General features: G+C 52.4%; 1 protein-coding gene across 8 annotated transcripts in view; it reads right to left on the reverse strand.

Moving 5' to 3' along the window:
- Positions 1 to 12,749: 12,749 nt before the first annotated feature.
- The window catches only part of TENM2 (teneurin transmembrane protein 2), a 960,873-nt gene continuing 955,776 nt past the window's right edge, over positions 12,750 to 17,846 (reverse strand). For all 8 annotated transcript variants that reach the window (XM_057729532.1, XM_057729570.1, XM_057729561.1 and 5 more), the window contains 2 exons: positions 16,480 to 16,610; positions 12,750 to 14,894 (listed from right to left, as the gene is read on the reverse strand). In XM_057729532.1, the coding sequence (XP_057585515.1) occupies positions 14,133 to 14,894; positions 16,480 to 16,610 (893 nt within the window). In that variant the 3' untranslated portion in view covers positions 12,750 to 14,132. The remainder of the gene's footprint in view (positions 14,895 to 16,479; positions 16,611 to 17,846) is intronic.

Raw genomic sequence — 17,846 nt, forward strand, 5'->3', positions numbered from 1 at the left:
TGGGATAGGGAGGGTGGGAAGGAGTTGCGGGAGGGAGGGGATATGGGGATATGTGTATAAATGCAGCCGATTCACTTTGTTGTACAGCAAAAACTGGCACAACAGTGTAAAGCAATTCTATTCCAATAAAGAGCTTAAAAAAAAAAAAAAAGAGCTCAGCTGCAGGTGAACCGCGGCCCCTCTGGGTCTGCTCCCCCACCCAGCTCAACGACCAGAAATGCCTGGGAGGCTGAAGATGCACACCTGCGTGAAATTAACAGGGATTTGTGGGCCTTTCCTGGCCTCAGTCTCCTGGTGTCCTATGTTTTCATTGTGAGGTGATCAAACATAAGGTCCAGACCAGAAGAGGAAGCCCTCACATTTGGCAGCGCTGAAGGCAGTGGGACGGGCCTTCAGAGACTGGCCATCCCTCTGACATGGGCCAGGGGCCAGGTGCCAGAGGATGGCATGAGGGCAGGCACGTGATGGGTTTGCCCTACACACAGCCTCCAAAGGGGCTCACCTCGTAGACAGGGGCTTCTCTGGAGGGCGGCAGTGAGATGATAACAGTACTGATAGTGGCTGTGGATTGAGCACGTACCCTGTACCAGACGCCAAGCTGGCACGGCCCACGTCCAGCCTCAAAAGGTAAGTAACCCTGGAGATTCAGACCTGCTTGACGTTCAATGCCAGACTGCAGAGTAGCTGCTGTAACATAACCACCCCCCACCTCTGGAAATACAGAAGATTCTACCAGCACATACGATCCCAGGTCTGAATGCTTGGTAAAGTTCTAGTTAAATCCAACTAGTAACTAGCATGACTGTTAATGTAAGGGCACTAGGACTCAGAAGCCCTCCCCTCCACAGGTTTTCATCCTTAGCGCAGATCTAGCACCACAGATAGGAAACTAATTTCCAATCAGCAAGTTAGCAAGTAACGTGGTTGCCCCCAACGGGACCCAGTTTCACCCAGGTGCTCTCCCTGAGTGCCTGGACTGGGCAGGGGAGTTATGGGAGAAGGTGGGAGGCAAATCCTGCCTCCGCGTGGAACCACCAGCGAGGACGTGGTCCACTGGCCTGGAGTGTGTTCGGCAGGGCCTTCCTGTCGGCAGGGAGGCCAGGAGCGCCCTTCTTCCAGGCGGTGGGGAAGCTCTCCATCTGTGCAGCATCCTCTTGTGAAGCGTGTGCTGGGGCTCCCACCCCGAAGGAAGCTTCTGAGCCAGCAGGAGGGCCAGCGGGAAGTGCAGCGAGTCTTCAGGGAATGGACCACTGGGCTCACGGGGAAGTGAGTGACACGTGCCAGAGGCTGGGATTTTCCTGGGACCAGGGGCTGACTCGAGAGCCTGACTCTTCAGCTTCACCTCTGGCACGAAAGGTGAGCTGGGCTGAGGTCTTCCCTTCTCTGCTCGAGAGCCAGGACCTGGCACGTGGGCTGTGTGTTTGGGGCAGCGTGCGTTCTGTGCCTGGAGGTAGAGAGGGCGTGTGTTTCCGCACGCTCAGATCGCTGTGGCGTCAGCTGTGGCTCTTGCCGCAGAGGTCCTGGGTGGTGCTAAACTCCATGAGCAGGTGGTTTTCTTTTGTCTTCCCTCCCCTTGCTGTGCCCTTCAACAGGGGCGCCGGCCCGGAAAAAAGCACACACACACACACGCACACACACGCACACTCCATCATGCTTGTCCCCTACTCCCCTACCTCCATCACACGCTGCCTACCCTAGCCCACCTCACCCCACCCCCGCCCACGCAGCAAAGCACACTGCGAGGCCCCTCTTCCAAGGATGTCCCCGCGCTGGCTCTGCAGGTCCCTCACGTTTCTACAGCCACGCACACGCCCCCACTGCAGAGGACCACGTGGGGCTGGGCGTTAGCTCTCCTGGGCAGTGGTCTCTTTACAGGCTGCTGGGTAGGCAGCGTCTTAGGTTGGGTTCCCTGGGGACAAAGGATTTGGGGCTGGAGATTTGCCTGCAGGATGTTTCTTAGCGTGTCAGGAGCAACACCTGGGAGGGAAGGAGGGCTGCAGGACTGGGTGGAGGCGGAGGTGGGCCTGCACTGCTGTAAGCAGCCGTGGACCCAGCCAATCCCGTCGGGAGCTCTGGAGATGGGATAACTGTTCAGGGGTGTCACTCACCCAGGCAAGGAGCCAGGCCTTTGTACCCAGCGGCCCGCCACCCCACCCCAGGGACAAGTCACTGGATGTTGGCTTCTCCTGGGGAAGGGTATGACCTTGCGCCAGGCAGCTGCCTCCAGAGAGGGGGTTTGTGAAGCATCCGCAGGCAGCATTCCCAGCCACGGGGAGAACGAATGCCTGAAACATGAAGGGAAGGATCATGCACCTTCTACGGGGGCGGGTCACACCGTGGTCGAAACTGTAACATTGGGAACTGGTTAAACACACCCTGAAAATTTGGAAGCATGCAGAAAATGTTCTCTTGCTGCTTCTACCATGGTTATTATTATTAGTCGAGTGTTTATTTCTTTTAGAATGCTGCCAGGCCTGAGTTCTTGACCTTGGATGTCCAAGTGTCTGTATCTTTGAAGTTGACAGAGAAAGATTTCCGCCTTTGGGTAGCTCCTCTCTCTCCTCTTCTTTATGACTCTTTGACGTCTTATTATTTTTCGTATCCCATCACCCCAACCTCACCCCAGTCGCATGGAAATTTGCCAGTGTCCATGGTGTAGAGAACCCTCTATGCCTCATGCCAAACTACCAGTGTGATGCCGCTGAACACAGGGTTAGGAAGGTCACATACCCATCTCAGGAGCGGGTGCCAGCACATCCCTGAGGGCAGGAGCAGCAGGGAGGGGCCAGGGATCGAGGCCCTGAGCCTGCGGGCTGAGGCCTGCAGTTGGTAGGGAAGGGCTGGCCTGCTTCCCTCTGTTCTGAGAGCCTGAGCCTGCTTGGGTGTCCGACGGCCTCGACTTGGTCTCCATCCTGTTTCCCCCAGTGCTTTCCCATCATAGGATGTGCCTCTGAATGGGGCTCTCATTTCTTTATGTGTTGGTCCTCAGTTCTGTCCCTCTTCCGGTTCTCCTACAGGGGCTTCCAGCAGATGCAAAGAGGGGGAAAGGGAACTCCACAGCAATGCTTCTGCCCTCGGATACACAGCTAAGCATTTTACAGAGCCCAGGTTCTCTGTCCTGCAGGCATTTTTTGAGATGGTGCTACGTGCCGTCTTCAGCATCCTACAGTTAACAAGAGCCCACATGTAGGACTGCTGTCTCGTAAGTGCTTTCCCCTGGACCTCAGTGAATTTTCATGACCCCCACAGGAGGGCACGGGACATTATTTTTCCCCATTTCACAAATGCGGAAGCTGGGTCTTAGGGAGGTTTAAGATTTGATGAAGGCTTGTAGCAAGAATGTGGTAGAGCAGGGTTCAAAGTCAAATCACTAATCTCAAAGCTCGTGTTAAGAACCATTTCACTGTATAGCCTTTCGGGCACAGAGACATCAAATGTCCCTTCCTACAAGGTCAAAGGAGGAAGGAGAAAGTGACCTTTCTATTGTACTTTTATATACGTAGTATATATCCCGCACTGAGTGTGAGTCTACAGGAACTTCCCGCCTCTTCTGGCCACAGGGAGAAGCGTGCGTGTGGTGAGAAGGGATACAAACACGTCACCTCAGCGCTTGCTGCAGCATTGGTGCCGCTGCTTCTGCACACACAGCCTTGCTCTGCATGTCCCATTGTTCTCACATTTCCACAGGTTACACCCCATGTGGTCCTCGCACAGTGCAGGTCACCCCTCCACGTGCTCTGTGTGATGTCTTCATTCATGCTGGCATCCTTGAGCCTGCATGGTCCTTCCCATCCCCTTGCAGTGTGTCTCACACTCACACCCCCACATCCCCATACGTGTTCTTCTTCCACGTAGCCTGCACCGGGAATTGCGCCTGAGTGCACACACCAGTACTCACTTGGGCATATACCATGTGCTCCCCTGCACATGGGCAAACACAAAATGTGCCTTGCAATGCGACATACACACGCGTGCAGGACATAGCACCTGGGGCAGACCCTGTGCCTTACACCGCATCTCTCAAAACAGTCTGCTGTACACGCCCGGAGGAACTTAGCAGGCCATGCCTCTCCCTGGCCCGTCCTCTCTCCGCTCAGCCCTATGGCACTGGCAGCAGGATGCCCGGCACACCCCCAGAGCTGCAAGAGGCACGACACACCCAACCAGTGGAGGTTCCCACAATGATAGGAGAGAACGAAAAGAGCCTGGCAGACTTGTGCTCCTGAGCAGAACACCACCTCCTCCAAGCCGCCCTTGAAGCCTCACAGGTTGGGCGCAGGTGGACATCAACCCACATTCTCTCTAGAAATGCCGTGGATGCTGTGGCCGCATGCCCAGCCCTGCCCAGAGGACATTGTTCGGGCATCATCTTTCACTATCAAGATGTTCCTTTTCAAGGGGCTGCGTGACCCTGGCATCGGGACAGGGTAGGAAGGAGGAAATAAAACATTACCCTGTCACCTTGGGCCCTAGCATCCTGCCCCAGGTCCCGAAGGCAGGCCCTCAGGGGTCCCGGGCTCCTCTCCACTTGTCACGCGGACAGACCTGCAGCTGCGCCGTCTGCAGTGCTCCGTGCCGCTCCCTCTCCCCGTCGCCCGCCTCTCCCCCCAGCAGGGGCAGCTCGTCAGGGGGGCCTGGGGGGAGCAGAGGGAGGACCTGGGAGGGGTGGGGGGAGCAATCGATTCTCTCCTCCACACTCAGCACGTGAACTTGACTCCTGAGTAGTCTCTCCTGGGTGGTGGAGCCTGGAAGAGGAGACTCAAGATGGGGAACCCAGTCCTTGGTTGTGGATCCCCTGGCATGGAGAGCGGGCTGCATCCCTTGGGTGAACATGGGCGAGTACTGATACACGTCCCCTTAGAGGAACTAACCTGCCTACCCAGGGGACGGAGGCTGCCCCCTTCCGAAGGCTGGGTCTGGGATGGGGAGAGATGGGGGAGAAGGCATCAGAGCAGCTGTCCTCAAGCGAGGGCAGTTCCCCCGCAGAGGACCGTTGGCCATGCCTGGAGGCATGTGGGGTTGTCCCGTGGAGGGGGCGCTGGTGCGTAGAGGTCCGGGATGCTGCTGAGCATCCTGCTGTGCACAGGCCGGCCCCGTGGCAGAGCCACCGACCCCAGGTGCTCATGGTGCCCAGCCGCACGACCCTACAGGAGCGCAGAGGCTGGTCCCGTGGGCAGATCGACCTCTGCGGAGAGAACGTGGTTGACGCGGAGGGGAGGTCCTGCTCCCCAGGTGTGGAGGGGCAGCGTGAGGCTCCAGAGTGAAGGAGCAGGGGGTGTCCAACCTGCCCCCCAGTTCTGCCCAGGGACAAGTTCTCCAGGCTGGTGCTGGGAAGAGGCTTCCTGCCTTCCCAGAGGAAGGGAAAAGTCCATGGCGGGGGGGTGGGGGGACAGAACCTTGGTGGGAAGACTCGATGGGCTGGATGCCTTTTTGGCCATTAAGGGTCAAGCTAGATCTTCCCAATGCACTGTGTATGCATGTGTCTGTCCTTTTCTTCCAAATCTCCATCGAAGCTGAATTAACTGCTCCCCCGACTGTGTTCCCATCATGCCCTACACGGTTCTCTCCCCCGCACTTCCAGGTTGCGCAGCTATCGTTGATTTGCTTGGTGGGGGAGGGTCCCCAGCAGGCTGCTCCTGCGTGGCTGTGTTTATTCATCCTTGGGTCCCCAGCACTTGGCTCAGTCAACCAAGCACCTAACATGTGTGGGCACTTTGTTGACAGATGGACAGATGTGTGATTTCAGTGGATATATCAGTAAACACGTTTTTGTCTAGGAAGTTCTCTTTCCTGGGGAAACCACCCTTTCCCTCTCCATATGTCCCTCAAGTTCTTTTTGGTTTTTCATTGAACTATAGTTGATTTACAATCTTGTGTTAATTTCTGCTGGACAGCAAAGTGAGTGAGTTCTACCTATATACATTCTTTTTCATCACTGTTTCCGCTATGCTTTATCACAGGATATTGGATATAGTTCCCTGTGCTCTGCAGGAGGACCTTGCTGTTTATCCATTCTGTATATACCAGTTTGCATCCACTAACCCCAGACTCTAAAGCCATCCCTCTCTTACCCCCCTTCTCCTTGGCAACCACCAATCTATTCTCTATGTCTGTGATTCTGTTTCTGTTTCATAGATAGGCTCATTTGTGTCCTATTTTAGATTCCACATATAAGTGATATCATGTGGTATTTGTCTTTCTCTTTCTGACTGCATGTAACACGATAATCTCTAGTTGCATCCATGTTGCTGTAAATGTATGGCTTCCAAGTTCTGATGGGATTTGGGTCAATTCAAGGTCTTCTGGGAGTTAGAGGGAGGGTTTCTCTGCTGTTTCCATGGGTGCTGCAAGGATGTAGGTTTGGGGCTGCTAGCAGTCAGCCTTCCCACATGTGGAGAAAGCCCACCTGGGAATAAGTCCACTTCCCACGGGAAGCAGAGCTGGAGGTGGAGCACAGACATCCTCTGAGCCCCTGGGTCCAATCATGTCTGAGGTCGGTCATGCCTTTGGACTTCCCCATTTTTGCTTTGTGTCAGGGTTCTGTCACTTACCAGCGCAAGTGTCCTGATTAACACAGCGATGTTCCGTGGGGGCAGAGCTAGTCTGTGTCCCTCTTTTCATCTCCTCTCCATGCCAGCCTCCTACATGACAGATGTGCGTTTGGTTGACTTATAGCCAACGAGGCAGAATCCTTCTGGCCAATGGCGCCTACCTTAGAATAAAATCCACATGTGTTTGGCTGAGATAACACTAAGATAAGGGGTTGTCGAGGGAGGGGCTGGCAATGGAAATAATGATAGTAGACTGAGAAGGCAAGGGGGGTTTCCAGCCACTAGAAAGGGTCTCTTGTGTTGTGTGACTTCATCCAGTCACTTCCTCCCTCTAAGCCCTGGTGTCTCATCCGCTCCTGAATGTCTCACTGAGTGGATGTAAAATTCAAGTAAAATCAATTAATTTGAATGAAAGGGTTTGATAACTTTCACAGCCCCTGGAACTGGATTCAGAGGGTGAAGGGGGTCAGGGTGAAAAGCCACTGGAAAGGACAGAGGCGCAATCAGCAAGGGGAAAGGATGGAGGGGACTGCTTCAAGAAAGAGGCCACCCCCACGGAGGACTAAAGCTGGGTGGGGTGGGGCAAGGAGAGATGTGGTCCGGTCTGCTCAGGCCTGGGGCCCCTGGAGCCCTGGTGAGGGCTATGCCGGTGCAGGGGCCAGGTGGTCATGTCCTACCTCCGTTGCCCTCATAACTGAGAATCTGGATAAGGGACCCCAGCAAAGATCCTCCTATTCCATCCTCTGGCAGGATGGCCACTGGGTAGAATGCCCCTATGGGGGGCGGGGGGCGGGTACAGGTATTGCTTCTTCTCTCCTCCTGTCCCAGAGTCTGCCTGCTGAGCAAATGCCTGTTGTTTTATGTAGCGTATGTGGGGGGGCAGTGGAGACCTTTGGAGAGGGTGATGGTCAAGCTTCAGGACTGGGACCATGTCCAGCTAATCTTGGGACAGGGGCCCCACCTTCAGCCCTCACAGGCTGAGAATAATAATAGGGGTGGATCATTCGCCATCCCTGTTTGCCAGGCACTAGCCGGGGTGCTTGTTACAGCACCCCTGTGAGATGGGATCACCATACGCATTTCACAGGGGAGGAGCCTGCGGCTTCAGAGGTTAGTTAGGTAAAGAGCCCAGGCTTATCAAGAAAGGGGAGCAGCTGGAATTTAAATGGTAAACCGCTGTTACAGAACCATAGTGGATCATTTTCGGGTTATAGTCTGTGGTGTAAAAAAAAAAAAACCCTTTAAATCCCAATTTTACACTTGCCAAGCACTTTGCATTTATTATTTTTGTTAGTCTTTTCAAGCAATCCTATAAAGTAATTTCCCCCCCCTATTTTACACATGAGGGAAGAGGGGCCCAGGAAGGGGAAGGTTTGTATGGAAATCCACCCAGGGTGTACATGGTGGAGCTGGGCTCCGAATGCAGTCTGGCTGTTCTGAGGGTGAATGTTCTCTGGACTCTTGCTTCCTGGAACCCATTCCAGGGGCCTCTTTCAGGGCCCAGGACTCTCCCCTGGGCCTCAGGCTCTCTGGGTGCTCTCGGGCTTCTCAGATGGGGAGCTGTCTAACATTTTTGCTGAACCAGCCTGGGGCGCCCAGGCCCAGCTCCGGGAAGATTTCATGGGAAAGGCTGCCACCTTGTGGCCACACAGCAAGCCCACCATGAACCAGGAGGAAGCCACAGCTTAGGAAGGTGGGGCTCGGGGAACAGGTGAAGTCAGCCTCAGGCAAGACGCCAGCTGGTGCAGGCTTGCTGTCGGGAGGGCTGCCCCACCGCCAGAGGGCCAGCTTGGGCTTCAGAGGGCGGGTTCAGGCTCCCCAGCTGCCTCAGGAGGGACGGTGGGGCTTGGCTGTGGGCAAAGTGGATCCGAACTCTTCTGCAAAGTCCTGCCTTGGGCCCATCAGCGGGTTCCTGAAGGTAAGCCTAGGTGAGACTTCTCCTTAAGCCCTTCTCCCAAGGCACTGCTCCTTTAACCTGCATGGGGGTGGGGAGAGGCAATGCTGGCATTCCCTGCAGAGACGCCCCCGAATGTCTGGGGCTGGACCCTCCCTCGGTGCTCTACCCGGTATAGACACTGTCCCCAACTCCGAGAGAGTTACAGAACCTCATCCTCGCTCCTAAACCTAATTGCGTGCCTCTGTCCTTGTCTGGGCTTTTGGCTGTTGCGGCCTCCCAGGCTCTGCTCTTGCTTCTCCCCTCCTCTCTCCACTTTGCTACTCGCAGGGTTTCCTAGTCATATTTCTCCCCAGGCACAGGAGCCCCACGCAGGCTCCTCATGGCCCTCAAGAGGACGTCCAGGTTCTTTGCCTGGTTTTCGTTCCTACCTCACTCCAAACACCCACATCTCAGGGCCACGTACCTCCTATTAGGCTCCAATCAGTGCGTCTCCTTGGGCTGCACATTCTCCTCACCTGGGGAGCTTCCAAACCTACCCGTGTAGGTTCTCTCACCCTTGAGATCCTGAGTTAATTGGCCCGGGTCCTGGGGGTTGTGGGCGTGTTCAGAAAGTTCCCTGGGGGATCCTAGTGCGTAGCCATTTCCCCAGCCTTTCTGAACATCTCCCTGGTCAGCTGGTGTATTTCCTCTCACTCCTGCAGTCCATCCTCTAGTCTGGGCAGCCCCCTCCCCTTCTCTCCCCGCGTTCTCTTCCCTGTGAGTACGAAGCTCCAAGGCTCGTGGACAGAACTTGCGGTCCTCTCCTTCGCCTTCACCTTTCTGTGCATCGCTTCTGTGCCAGCGTTGAGCGTGCTGTGTCCTACGGATTGGCTTGTGAGTTGGTCCTCATACCTTAGACTGAGATTTTGGACCATGTTTTATTTCTCTTTGTATTCCCAGCTTCTGACGGTGCCCAGGACAACGCTGTGCTCTGTGGCTGGGAAATGCCGACGGATGACTGAATGGACGGGCTGCTTGGACAGCCGGACTTCACGTCGCTGAGATCTCCGACCCTTTCTGAAAAGCCTTCCAGGCCGTAAGCAGTGCTCTCACACTGAGGTACCTGTTCCTGTGCCCCGGGCCTGGGAGCAGGATTTGAGGGAAAGTTTTCTCCATCCTCCCCAACGACTGCATAAAAATCTCTCCCCCACGGTGAATGGGTCATGCCTCAAGTTCCACTCCTAGAAAATCTGTGCTTGGAGCAAAGATTTGACAATAATAAAAGCTAACATTTACTGGGGACTTACCATGTGTCGGTGATATATGCAGTTTCAATCAGAGCAGTCCCGTTCCTATGAGCCCTCATTTATGGGTGAGGAAACAGAGGCTCAGCTCATAGATGCTGAGTTATGTCACAGAGATTGCTGGGACTCACCAAGACCCAGTGTCCTGCTTTTCCTGGATTCAGAGGCTGTATTTTCTAGGCTCCTTTGCAGTAGGTGGGTCCATGGAACCCCCCACGGAGTGGGAGTGGAGGCGAGGCGTATATTTCCAGGTGTGGCCCATTAAAATTAGTTACACAGGTGATCTTGGCATCCATTAAAAATAAGATAGTTGGGCTTCCTAGGTGGCGCAGTGGTTAAGAATCTGCCTGATAATGCAGAGGTCACGGGTTCGATCCCAGCTCCAGGAAGATCCCACATGCCACGGAGCAACTAAGCCCGTGTGCCAAATAAAAATAAAATAAAATAGTTACTCATGTGCTCTTGATGCCCTTTCTTCCACCAGTGGAACGGCGGCGATTCTGAGGACGTAGAAGAAGGCGGAACCACAAGACGGAAGGAGCCTGGGGCCCTGAGCTGGAGCAGAGCCGTTCCCATCGCTGGCCACAGTGGACATGAGGAAGGACTCCGCTTTTTCTGTGCTAATTTGTGTTGGGCTTATGTCTTAAAGCAGCTAGTGCTGTTTACCGTAATGAATACATATAACCTTCCCAAGCCCTGTGTTTCATGAGCGGTCAAGTTAGGATCTGTTCCCGTCAGGCTGTCTTCAGAGCACGTAATCTTATCCCCTGAAAGGCCTTTCCGGAATTGTCGATCATTGTGCAAATACTTCAGGAAGAGGTCAAACGTTTTGTCCTGGTCATTCTAGGGCTGGAAAGGCAGGAGAGGGTTTTTTTTTTTTTTTTACCCAAGATGGTCCCATATTATGAGTTTGTGTGTGTTGTGCGGGGCTGGGCTGGCCTGGGTGTAACAGAACAGTCATGCGTAATTCAAAGATGGTTGGCATAAAAGAGGAGCGTTTCCCGTTCAAGGGAAACTCTGGTGACATGTGTGCCCACCGCTTTGGGTCTACCTGCCGCCTGAGAGGCTGGCTGAGGCAGAGAAGCTCTGGGCTGAGCGAGCTCCCCACTGCCTGAGATCCCCTCCCTGTCTTGGTGGCCCCACCGGCTGCATCTACCCTGGGAGACACGACACAGTGGTTAGTCTCTGTGTGGCTCCCACCAAATCGGGATTCAAGCTGGACTCGTGACCAGCTGGAGGCTGTTCTGTGCGCGCATATCCAAGGGGCCCTGACACCGGTCGAATTAAACAAGGCAGCTGGACCACAGCACACAGGAGGAGCTGTGTCCTGCTTCCTGCCCTCCTGAAGGGAAACAGGGAAACAAGGGTGTTCACACGTGCTTCTGAGAAAGAAGGTCTCTGGAGGATTTTTTTTTTTTTTAAGATTTATTTACTTATTTATGGCTGTGTTGGGTCTTCATTGCTGCATGTGGGTTTTCTGTAGTTGCGGTGAGCAGGGACTACTCTTCATTGTGGTGCGTGGGCTTCTCATTGTGGTGGCTTCTCTTGTGGAGCATGGGCTCTAGGTGCGTGGGTTTCAGTAGTTGTGGCATGTGGGCTCATTAGTTGTGGCTCACAGGCTCAGTAGTTGTGGCACACAGGCTTAGTTGCTCCACAGCACGTGGGATCTTCCTGGACCAGGGATCAAACCTGTGTCCCCTGCATTGGCAGATGAGTTCTTAACCACTGTGCTACCAGGAACCCCCTCCCCCCCCACCCCCAACTTTCAAATCTCAGTAACTTCCTTTACGTTTTCAGTCTAGGTCACATCAGTTATGTGCTTCCTTAGCTTTGTAAATCTCTCCTCCTTGGCACTGAACACCCCTGTCATTTTTACCTTTTTTTTTTTTTTTTAAAGTCTACAGGTTTTTTTGCTTTCGATCTTTATCGGAGTATAATAACTTTACACTGTTGTGCCAGTTTCTGCTGTACACCAAAGTGAATCAGCTGTATTTATACACATATCCCTATATCCCCTCCCTCTTGAGCCTCCCTCCCACCCTCCCTATCCCACCCCTCTAGGTTAAAACCCATTACTGAGTGGATCTCCCTGTGCTATGCAGCAGCTTCCCACTAGCTATCTATTTTACATATGGCAGTGTGTAAATGTCAGTGCTACTCTTTCACTTTGTCCCAGCTTCTCCTCCCCGCCGCCCTGTGTATTTTCACTTCTTAGTATAACCGTTTGACTGTTGTCTGTCTGCATCCCTGACTGTTAAGTTTCACAAGGCGAGGGCCCTGTGTATGTCCACTCGCCTCCTTGATCCCCAGAAGTTAGCACAGGACCTGGCACATGGCAAGCTCTCAAAGTAATGTTGTTGAATGAATGAAAGATGAAGTTTAAATGAAAATACCGTGTGTAGAGCACTTAGCTCTGTTCTTGGCCTGAAGTGAGCATCAATAAATATGAGCTATTAATGATACTATTCCTATTCTAACTGTAGAATTGGTGGGGGAAATTCATCCAAATCAGAAGTGCTCTTCTTTGGCTGCCCCAAGTGTGCAAGTTTTGGGGTAAAGTGATCCAGTCTAGAAGAAAATACACACGCGTATGCACGCACGCACAGAGCCACCCAAACACACGCACATCCCCTAATGTGGGGAGAGTGTTTCCTTTCAGTTTCCTGGCAGCACCTTCTGGAACACGGCAGCAGGGCGAAGCCTGACTATCCCTGGTGGGCTGGAGGGACCCGTCTGGGCATGGGTGAGCCTGAGGGCCCTCGTCACCTACCGGCCCCAAGCCCATGCCCTCCTTCCCATCTCTGCTCCATGCAGAGCAGGGGCTGCGCATGTAGGCAGAGATCACTCTAGAATTTAGAGCAGCTTGGGGAACAGGGGATGCTTCTGACAAAAGCTCCTCCGAAAGTTCAAAATTCTGTCTGTGCCTGAGCATCTTGACAAGCTCTTCTCTTCTCCAGAAACTCTGACCTGGCCCTCACCTTAAAGCATTTCCACAGAAGACCAGTGTCCACAGGAGTTTTAGAGACTTTATTTATGTATAAACAATTTAAACACTTTGCCATAAATTATCTTTGCCTGTCCCTAGTCTTTGCTTAGCAGCAAATTAAAATTAATATAAAAACTCGATGAACAAGTCATACATGTATATTACAAAAAAGTTCCTGTACCAAAGTTCTTATTAGACTTTTTTTTGTTGTTTTTTTTTTTGTTTGTTTTTTTAACTTTTTTTTCTTGTTTTTGTGGGTTTTTAAAATTTTTTATTTTCTCTCCTCGTGGTGACTGTCATGTGATTGTCTCAGTTTCTGGACCAAACAAACACACTAATAATTTTAAATCTCAAACAGTGATTGTGCCTTGAGGCTTAGGTATGTACAGGGTGATCTGAAGTGGCGCCCGTTAGCAAAAGAGTGTCACGATGCCCACACCTCTACTGCAACTGATACCCACGAACTACGGAATCTAAACAGACTACACCCTGTAACTGCGTATTACTGTCCACAATGGAATCTTCAAAGACAAAAGAGTATGAAATTTATCTGGAGTGAGTATAGCCACCCTTGGAATTAAATTTTACACTCTGCGCTCAAATAAATTAGCTCAGGCCAGACTAAATCGGGACCTGAGAGTTAAGTGCTGAACGGTATTATTTCACTTTGATTTTTGATATCAATTACCTTTTTTTTCTTGTTTTTTTATATGTTTTTTTCTTTAAAAAGTATTTCCAGTGCTCACTCTTTCACTTTTATCCCCCCCTCCCCAGTCGCTACACACAAATCACCCCCAAAGTCGTGGTTTAAATGCACCTGTATTTGTTTAAACGAAAATGTCTGTGGGATCTGTCCAACGAGCAGTCTGAATCGTTGTCCTCAGCTGGTCCTGGGATGCTGGCCCTCACGGACGTCTGTGTGTCGCTCACGTGTTGAATGAGTGAGGTATTAGAACACGAGGCCCTCTGGTCTTCACGTCTCTGTTTTTCGGTCGGTGTGTTTGTTTTTGTGTGTGTGTGTATGTGTGTGGGGTTTTTTTTTCTTCCTGGTGTGCGTGTGTATGTTCTTTTGTTCCTTTTGGACATTTTGCGTCTCTTTCCGTCTCTTTGCTGCGTAGACCCAGAACAAGTGGGTCATATTTTAGGGGAACTCGGAACGTGGTCGCGTGTTCGTTCGTTCGTCTGTTTTGTTTTTCCTCAGGAATGTGCAGCCGGGCTTTAGTCTACTTCAGGAGGTGGGACTTCTGGCGTGGACAGTAGCATTTGAACTCAAAAAATGTGAGCTTTCTTGCCACTCGGTCTCCTAAAGCAGCCCGGCCTCAGTGCCCCTGTTAGGTGTTCATCTCCTTAGGAGAGGAGATAACAAGTGACTCCCGCTGAGCCATCCAGACGAGGAATGGCAGCCCACGATTCTGTTACCTCTTTCCCATCTCATTCTGTCTTAAGAACTGGATGTTGCTGCTACTGTCTGCCAGCTCCGGGTACTGCTCGACGGGAAGCACGTAATAGCCCTCGTAGCCCTGCACGCGCCCCGTGCTCAGGAGCTGCTGCTTCTCGCCCTCCGTCCACAGGCGGCTGCCCTCTCGGCCGTCCCTGGCTTTCTGCTGCTCCTTGGCCCAGGCGGCGCCCAGGGCCCTCTGCCTGGCCTGGTCCAGGACGCGGGCCTTCTCTTCGTCCAGGGTGTCGGGCGTGAGGCCGTAGCGGATGCTGAGCAGCAGCGTGGAGTACTGGAACTCGATGTGGGTGAACCTTCGAGTCCTGCCGTTCACCAGCAGCGTGGGCTGCGACACCGTCACGTTCACCCCACTCTCCAGCACCTTGCGGCCGACGGTGGTGCCCAGCGTGACCAGGTCGCCGTCGGCCGAGCCGATCTTCACGAAGTAGTGGGTGTCCTTGCCCTCAATGCTGTAGTGCATCTTGTCCAGGTAGTAGGCGTTGTTCAGCACGGACGCCACCTTGCGGCTGTCCTCGCTGGCCGTGCTGGACACGCCCGTGGTCACCCGCCCCTCTTTGATGGCGAACATGATGCCTTTGCCAATGATGGGTGTGGTGGTGGCGAACCAGTGGCCCGCTTTCTCTCGGATGCTGGCGTGGAGCTTCTTAGAAATGACCTGCCCTTCGAGGGCCATGAAGGCCTGGTTGTGCCTCTCAGTTGTCTGCTGGACACCTGTAATGAGCTGTGGGCATGAGAAAACACAGAAAGCTGAGAAGGTGGGCTGCTGTGTGGACGGGCTGGGCAGCTCAGCAACAGAGGGTCACAAAGAGGAAGGCTGGGACTGTGCTACAAGACTACGTCTTGAGGCTGTCATGATAGGAGCTCATAAGACAAGATGGGAGCTAATAAGTCCTACCTTTGGAACTAGGACAGGCTGGCTGGTTTCTAGTGCTCTGATGGTGTGGCCTCTCCACCCCGTAACTGTGCTATGAGCTGAAAAAGGGGGTGCAGAGGTGTACCCCCCGGCTGGCATCTGCACCCAGGCCTACCCATGCCTCTCCTCATTGTAGAAGAGAGTGTCACCGTGCCCGCTGATGGTCTGGCAGCTGACGTACACACTTCAGACCCAGGAATATCCTGACCTGAAGGGCAGGGTGAACCCCGCTGCCGTGGCCTACATCTCTCTGAGGCCAGTGCCCTGGATATTCAGTAACTTCCCTGGCTAGCAGCCGAGGCATCACCACGACCTGTTAGAAAAGCAGAATCGCAGGCCTCCCTCCTGACCCACCGAGTCAGAAGCTGCGTCTGAACAAGACACTCTAGCTGGTCTGTGTGCATGTTCATGTGTGAGAAGCACCAGACTGAGAGATTCTGGCTTCGTGGGCCAGAGGGAACATCCCTGGGCTTTTTGAGTCATTTGCTTTGGATCTTAGCCCTGCTTCTGCAGAGGGACGAAATCCCCATTACCTCCTTGGCCTTGAGTTCTCTATTCACAAATTACAACTCATTTCAATTGGTGGTTGGGGGACAGGCTGGGATAATGGAAGAGGCTGTGTTTGGGAGGTAACGGCACTTAGATAAATGAGCGAGATGATGGCTGTTCATCTGCTGAGTGGTCCCCACGGGGCAGAACGATGAGAACGCTGTTCTCAATGACCCAGCAGCTCCTCCTGGTCTCTCTCTAGTGACACAGTCTGGACAATTATTCAGAGCAGCTGAGACCTTTCAGACTTTTATTGTGCCAAGCACGGGGATATCTGAACACAGATGCCTGCCCCGCCTATCCAATTGTGGCCGAGGTCTCAGCTGCACCCAGATGGAAACTGACCACCTCTCAGTCATCACCGAGAAACCCAAGCACAAATTATCTTCCGAAAACTCAATCTGTACACATTTGGGCCATAAAATGCTGAGGTTTTATGTGAGACATAAAAATGTTCTTTAATGGGACAGAAACTGCAAACCACCATTTTATTACATCCCATAAAAACCGAAAGGGTTATGATCTTTTAGGCAGTGCAGATGGTAGGTTGCTACTAGATTTCTCAGTGCTGTTGTTAATCAAGGAGTGACTCAAGGGTATACACTGAACAGATAATGATACCACAATTAAGGTAATAATTGAGCTTGGGAAGAAATATGTGCTGTGCCAGACAAGTATCAGCACTGACATTCACTGTCCTGTGAAGCCACCATGTTTCACGCCCCTTTTATACCCAGCTCCGATGTTTTCCTCTGCTACTGACATGCCCTTGGCTCCAACATGGTTCTGTCTGCCAAAGGAAATGATGACAGTCATTGGATTCTTGGCAGGAACCTCCGCTTACCTGTCCGTTTTCACTTGCTTGACTCTCTGACAATTCATAGGGCGGAGGCACGAAATACATTTTGGCTCTTGGGAAGCCGGGAATTATGTTGCTAAGCTGAAATCCAAACATCACCAGCCAGCTTTTCACATCTATGGTGGAAACAAAAATAAAGATTTCTGAAATCAAGATGGATGGAAAGCCAGAGAGGAGCTTGGAGAGAACAAAATAAAATGGGGGTTGAGTATGGAGTCCAGCAGGAGAGGGAGGCAAGAGCCTGGGAATTCTCCTCGTCTGGACCCAGAGCTGCTTCACATGGGTTCTAAGAAGCAGATATCCTTCCAAACTTGGTCAGTTGATCCCCCACCCCCCACCCCCGTGATGATTTTAGGACAGTGCTGGAGTAAGATAAATCTACTTTCGCTGCCCTTGCTGGGTGACAAGTTCCTGGCCCTCTCTCAGCTTCAGGTTCCTCAGATATGAATTGGGATAATAACTGTACTAATCTCATTGGGCTGCTGTGAGGATGGAAGGAGAAAATCCATGTGAAGGGCTTATCATAGTGCCTGGCACGTGGACTGCTCAAAAGATATGAACTCCTTCATTTGGCAAGTATTTAAGGGAGCATCTCTTATGGGCCAGTCAGTGTGCTTAGAAGGTAGAGATACAATGATTGGCTACATGCAGACATGATGATTAACACTGTGCAGGACCTCTGGGTGGGGGCTGCTGCACTGAGCCTGGCTCATTATGGAAAGGGGGTTCCCTGAGTATATGGAATGCAGAAAGTCGTCTGGCTCCTGAGACCCTTTCTTTCCTTAGGTGTCTACTCTTCAAGGAGAGGTTAAGAGAGAGATCCGCGTGCTCAGTATGGCTGCTCTTCCCTGCTAGGGCACAAGATTGAGTCTGCTCCGTTGTCATTCTCTCCACCTCTGTTCCTGAATTCCTTGTTAGTGATATCATTATACAAGCAGTCCATCCTTCCAGCACCCTGGCCTCTTAGTTTTTTTGGTGACCCACCCCCTTACTAACTCTCCTGCTCATCCTCTGGACCTTGTTATCATCAATAATTCTGATCCCCCCGTTATCTCAGTTTCATGTACATCACCCTCTGACCACCGCCTGGACTCCAGTTTACGCCTCTTTATAACCTGACACCCATACTCGCTGGACCTCTCCCCTTCTTCGGACCTTCAACCTACTCTAAACTTCTTTTCCAGTCCCTCAGCTTCTTGGTCTTTCTTCTCTTCTTACCTAGCAGACATCCCATGATCAATCATTAGAATCACTCCCTTCTGTATGCTGTCAGATCCTTTCCCCTTTCTCACTTCATCACACCTTGCTTGGTGAAGTCACAATTTTGGTTAAATCATGGAAGGCTCTGCCTC

The sequence above is a fragment of the Hippopotamus amphibius genome, chromosome 1 (genome assembly GCF_030028045.1).
Source record: "Hippopotamus amphibius kiboko isolate mHipAmp2 chromosome 1, mHipAmp2.hap2, whole genome shotgun sequence".
NCBI classification, from domain to species: Eukaryota; Metazoa; Chordata; class Mammalia; order Artiodactyla; family Hippopotamidae; genus Hippopotamus; species Hippopotamus amphibius.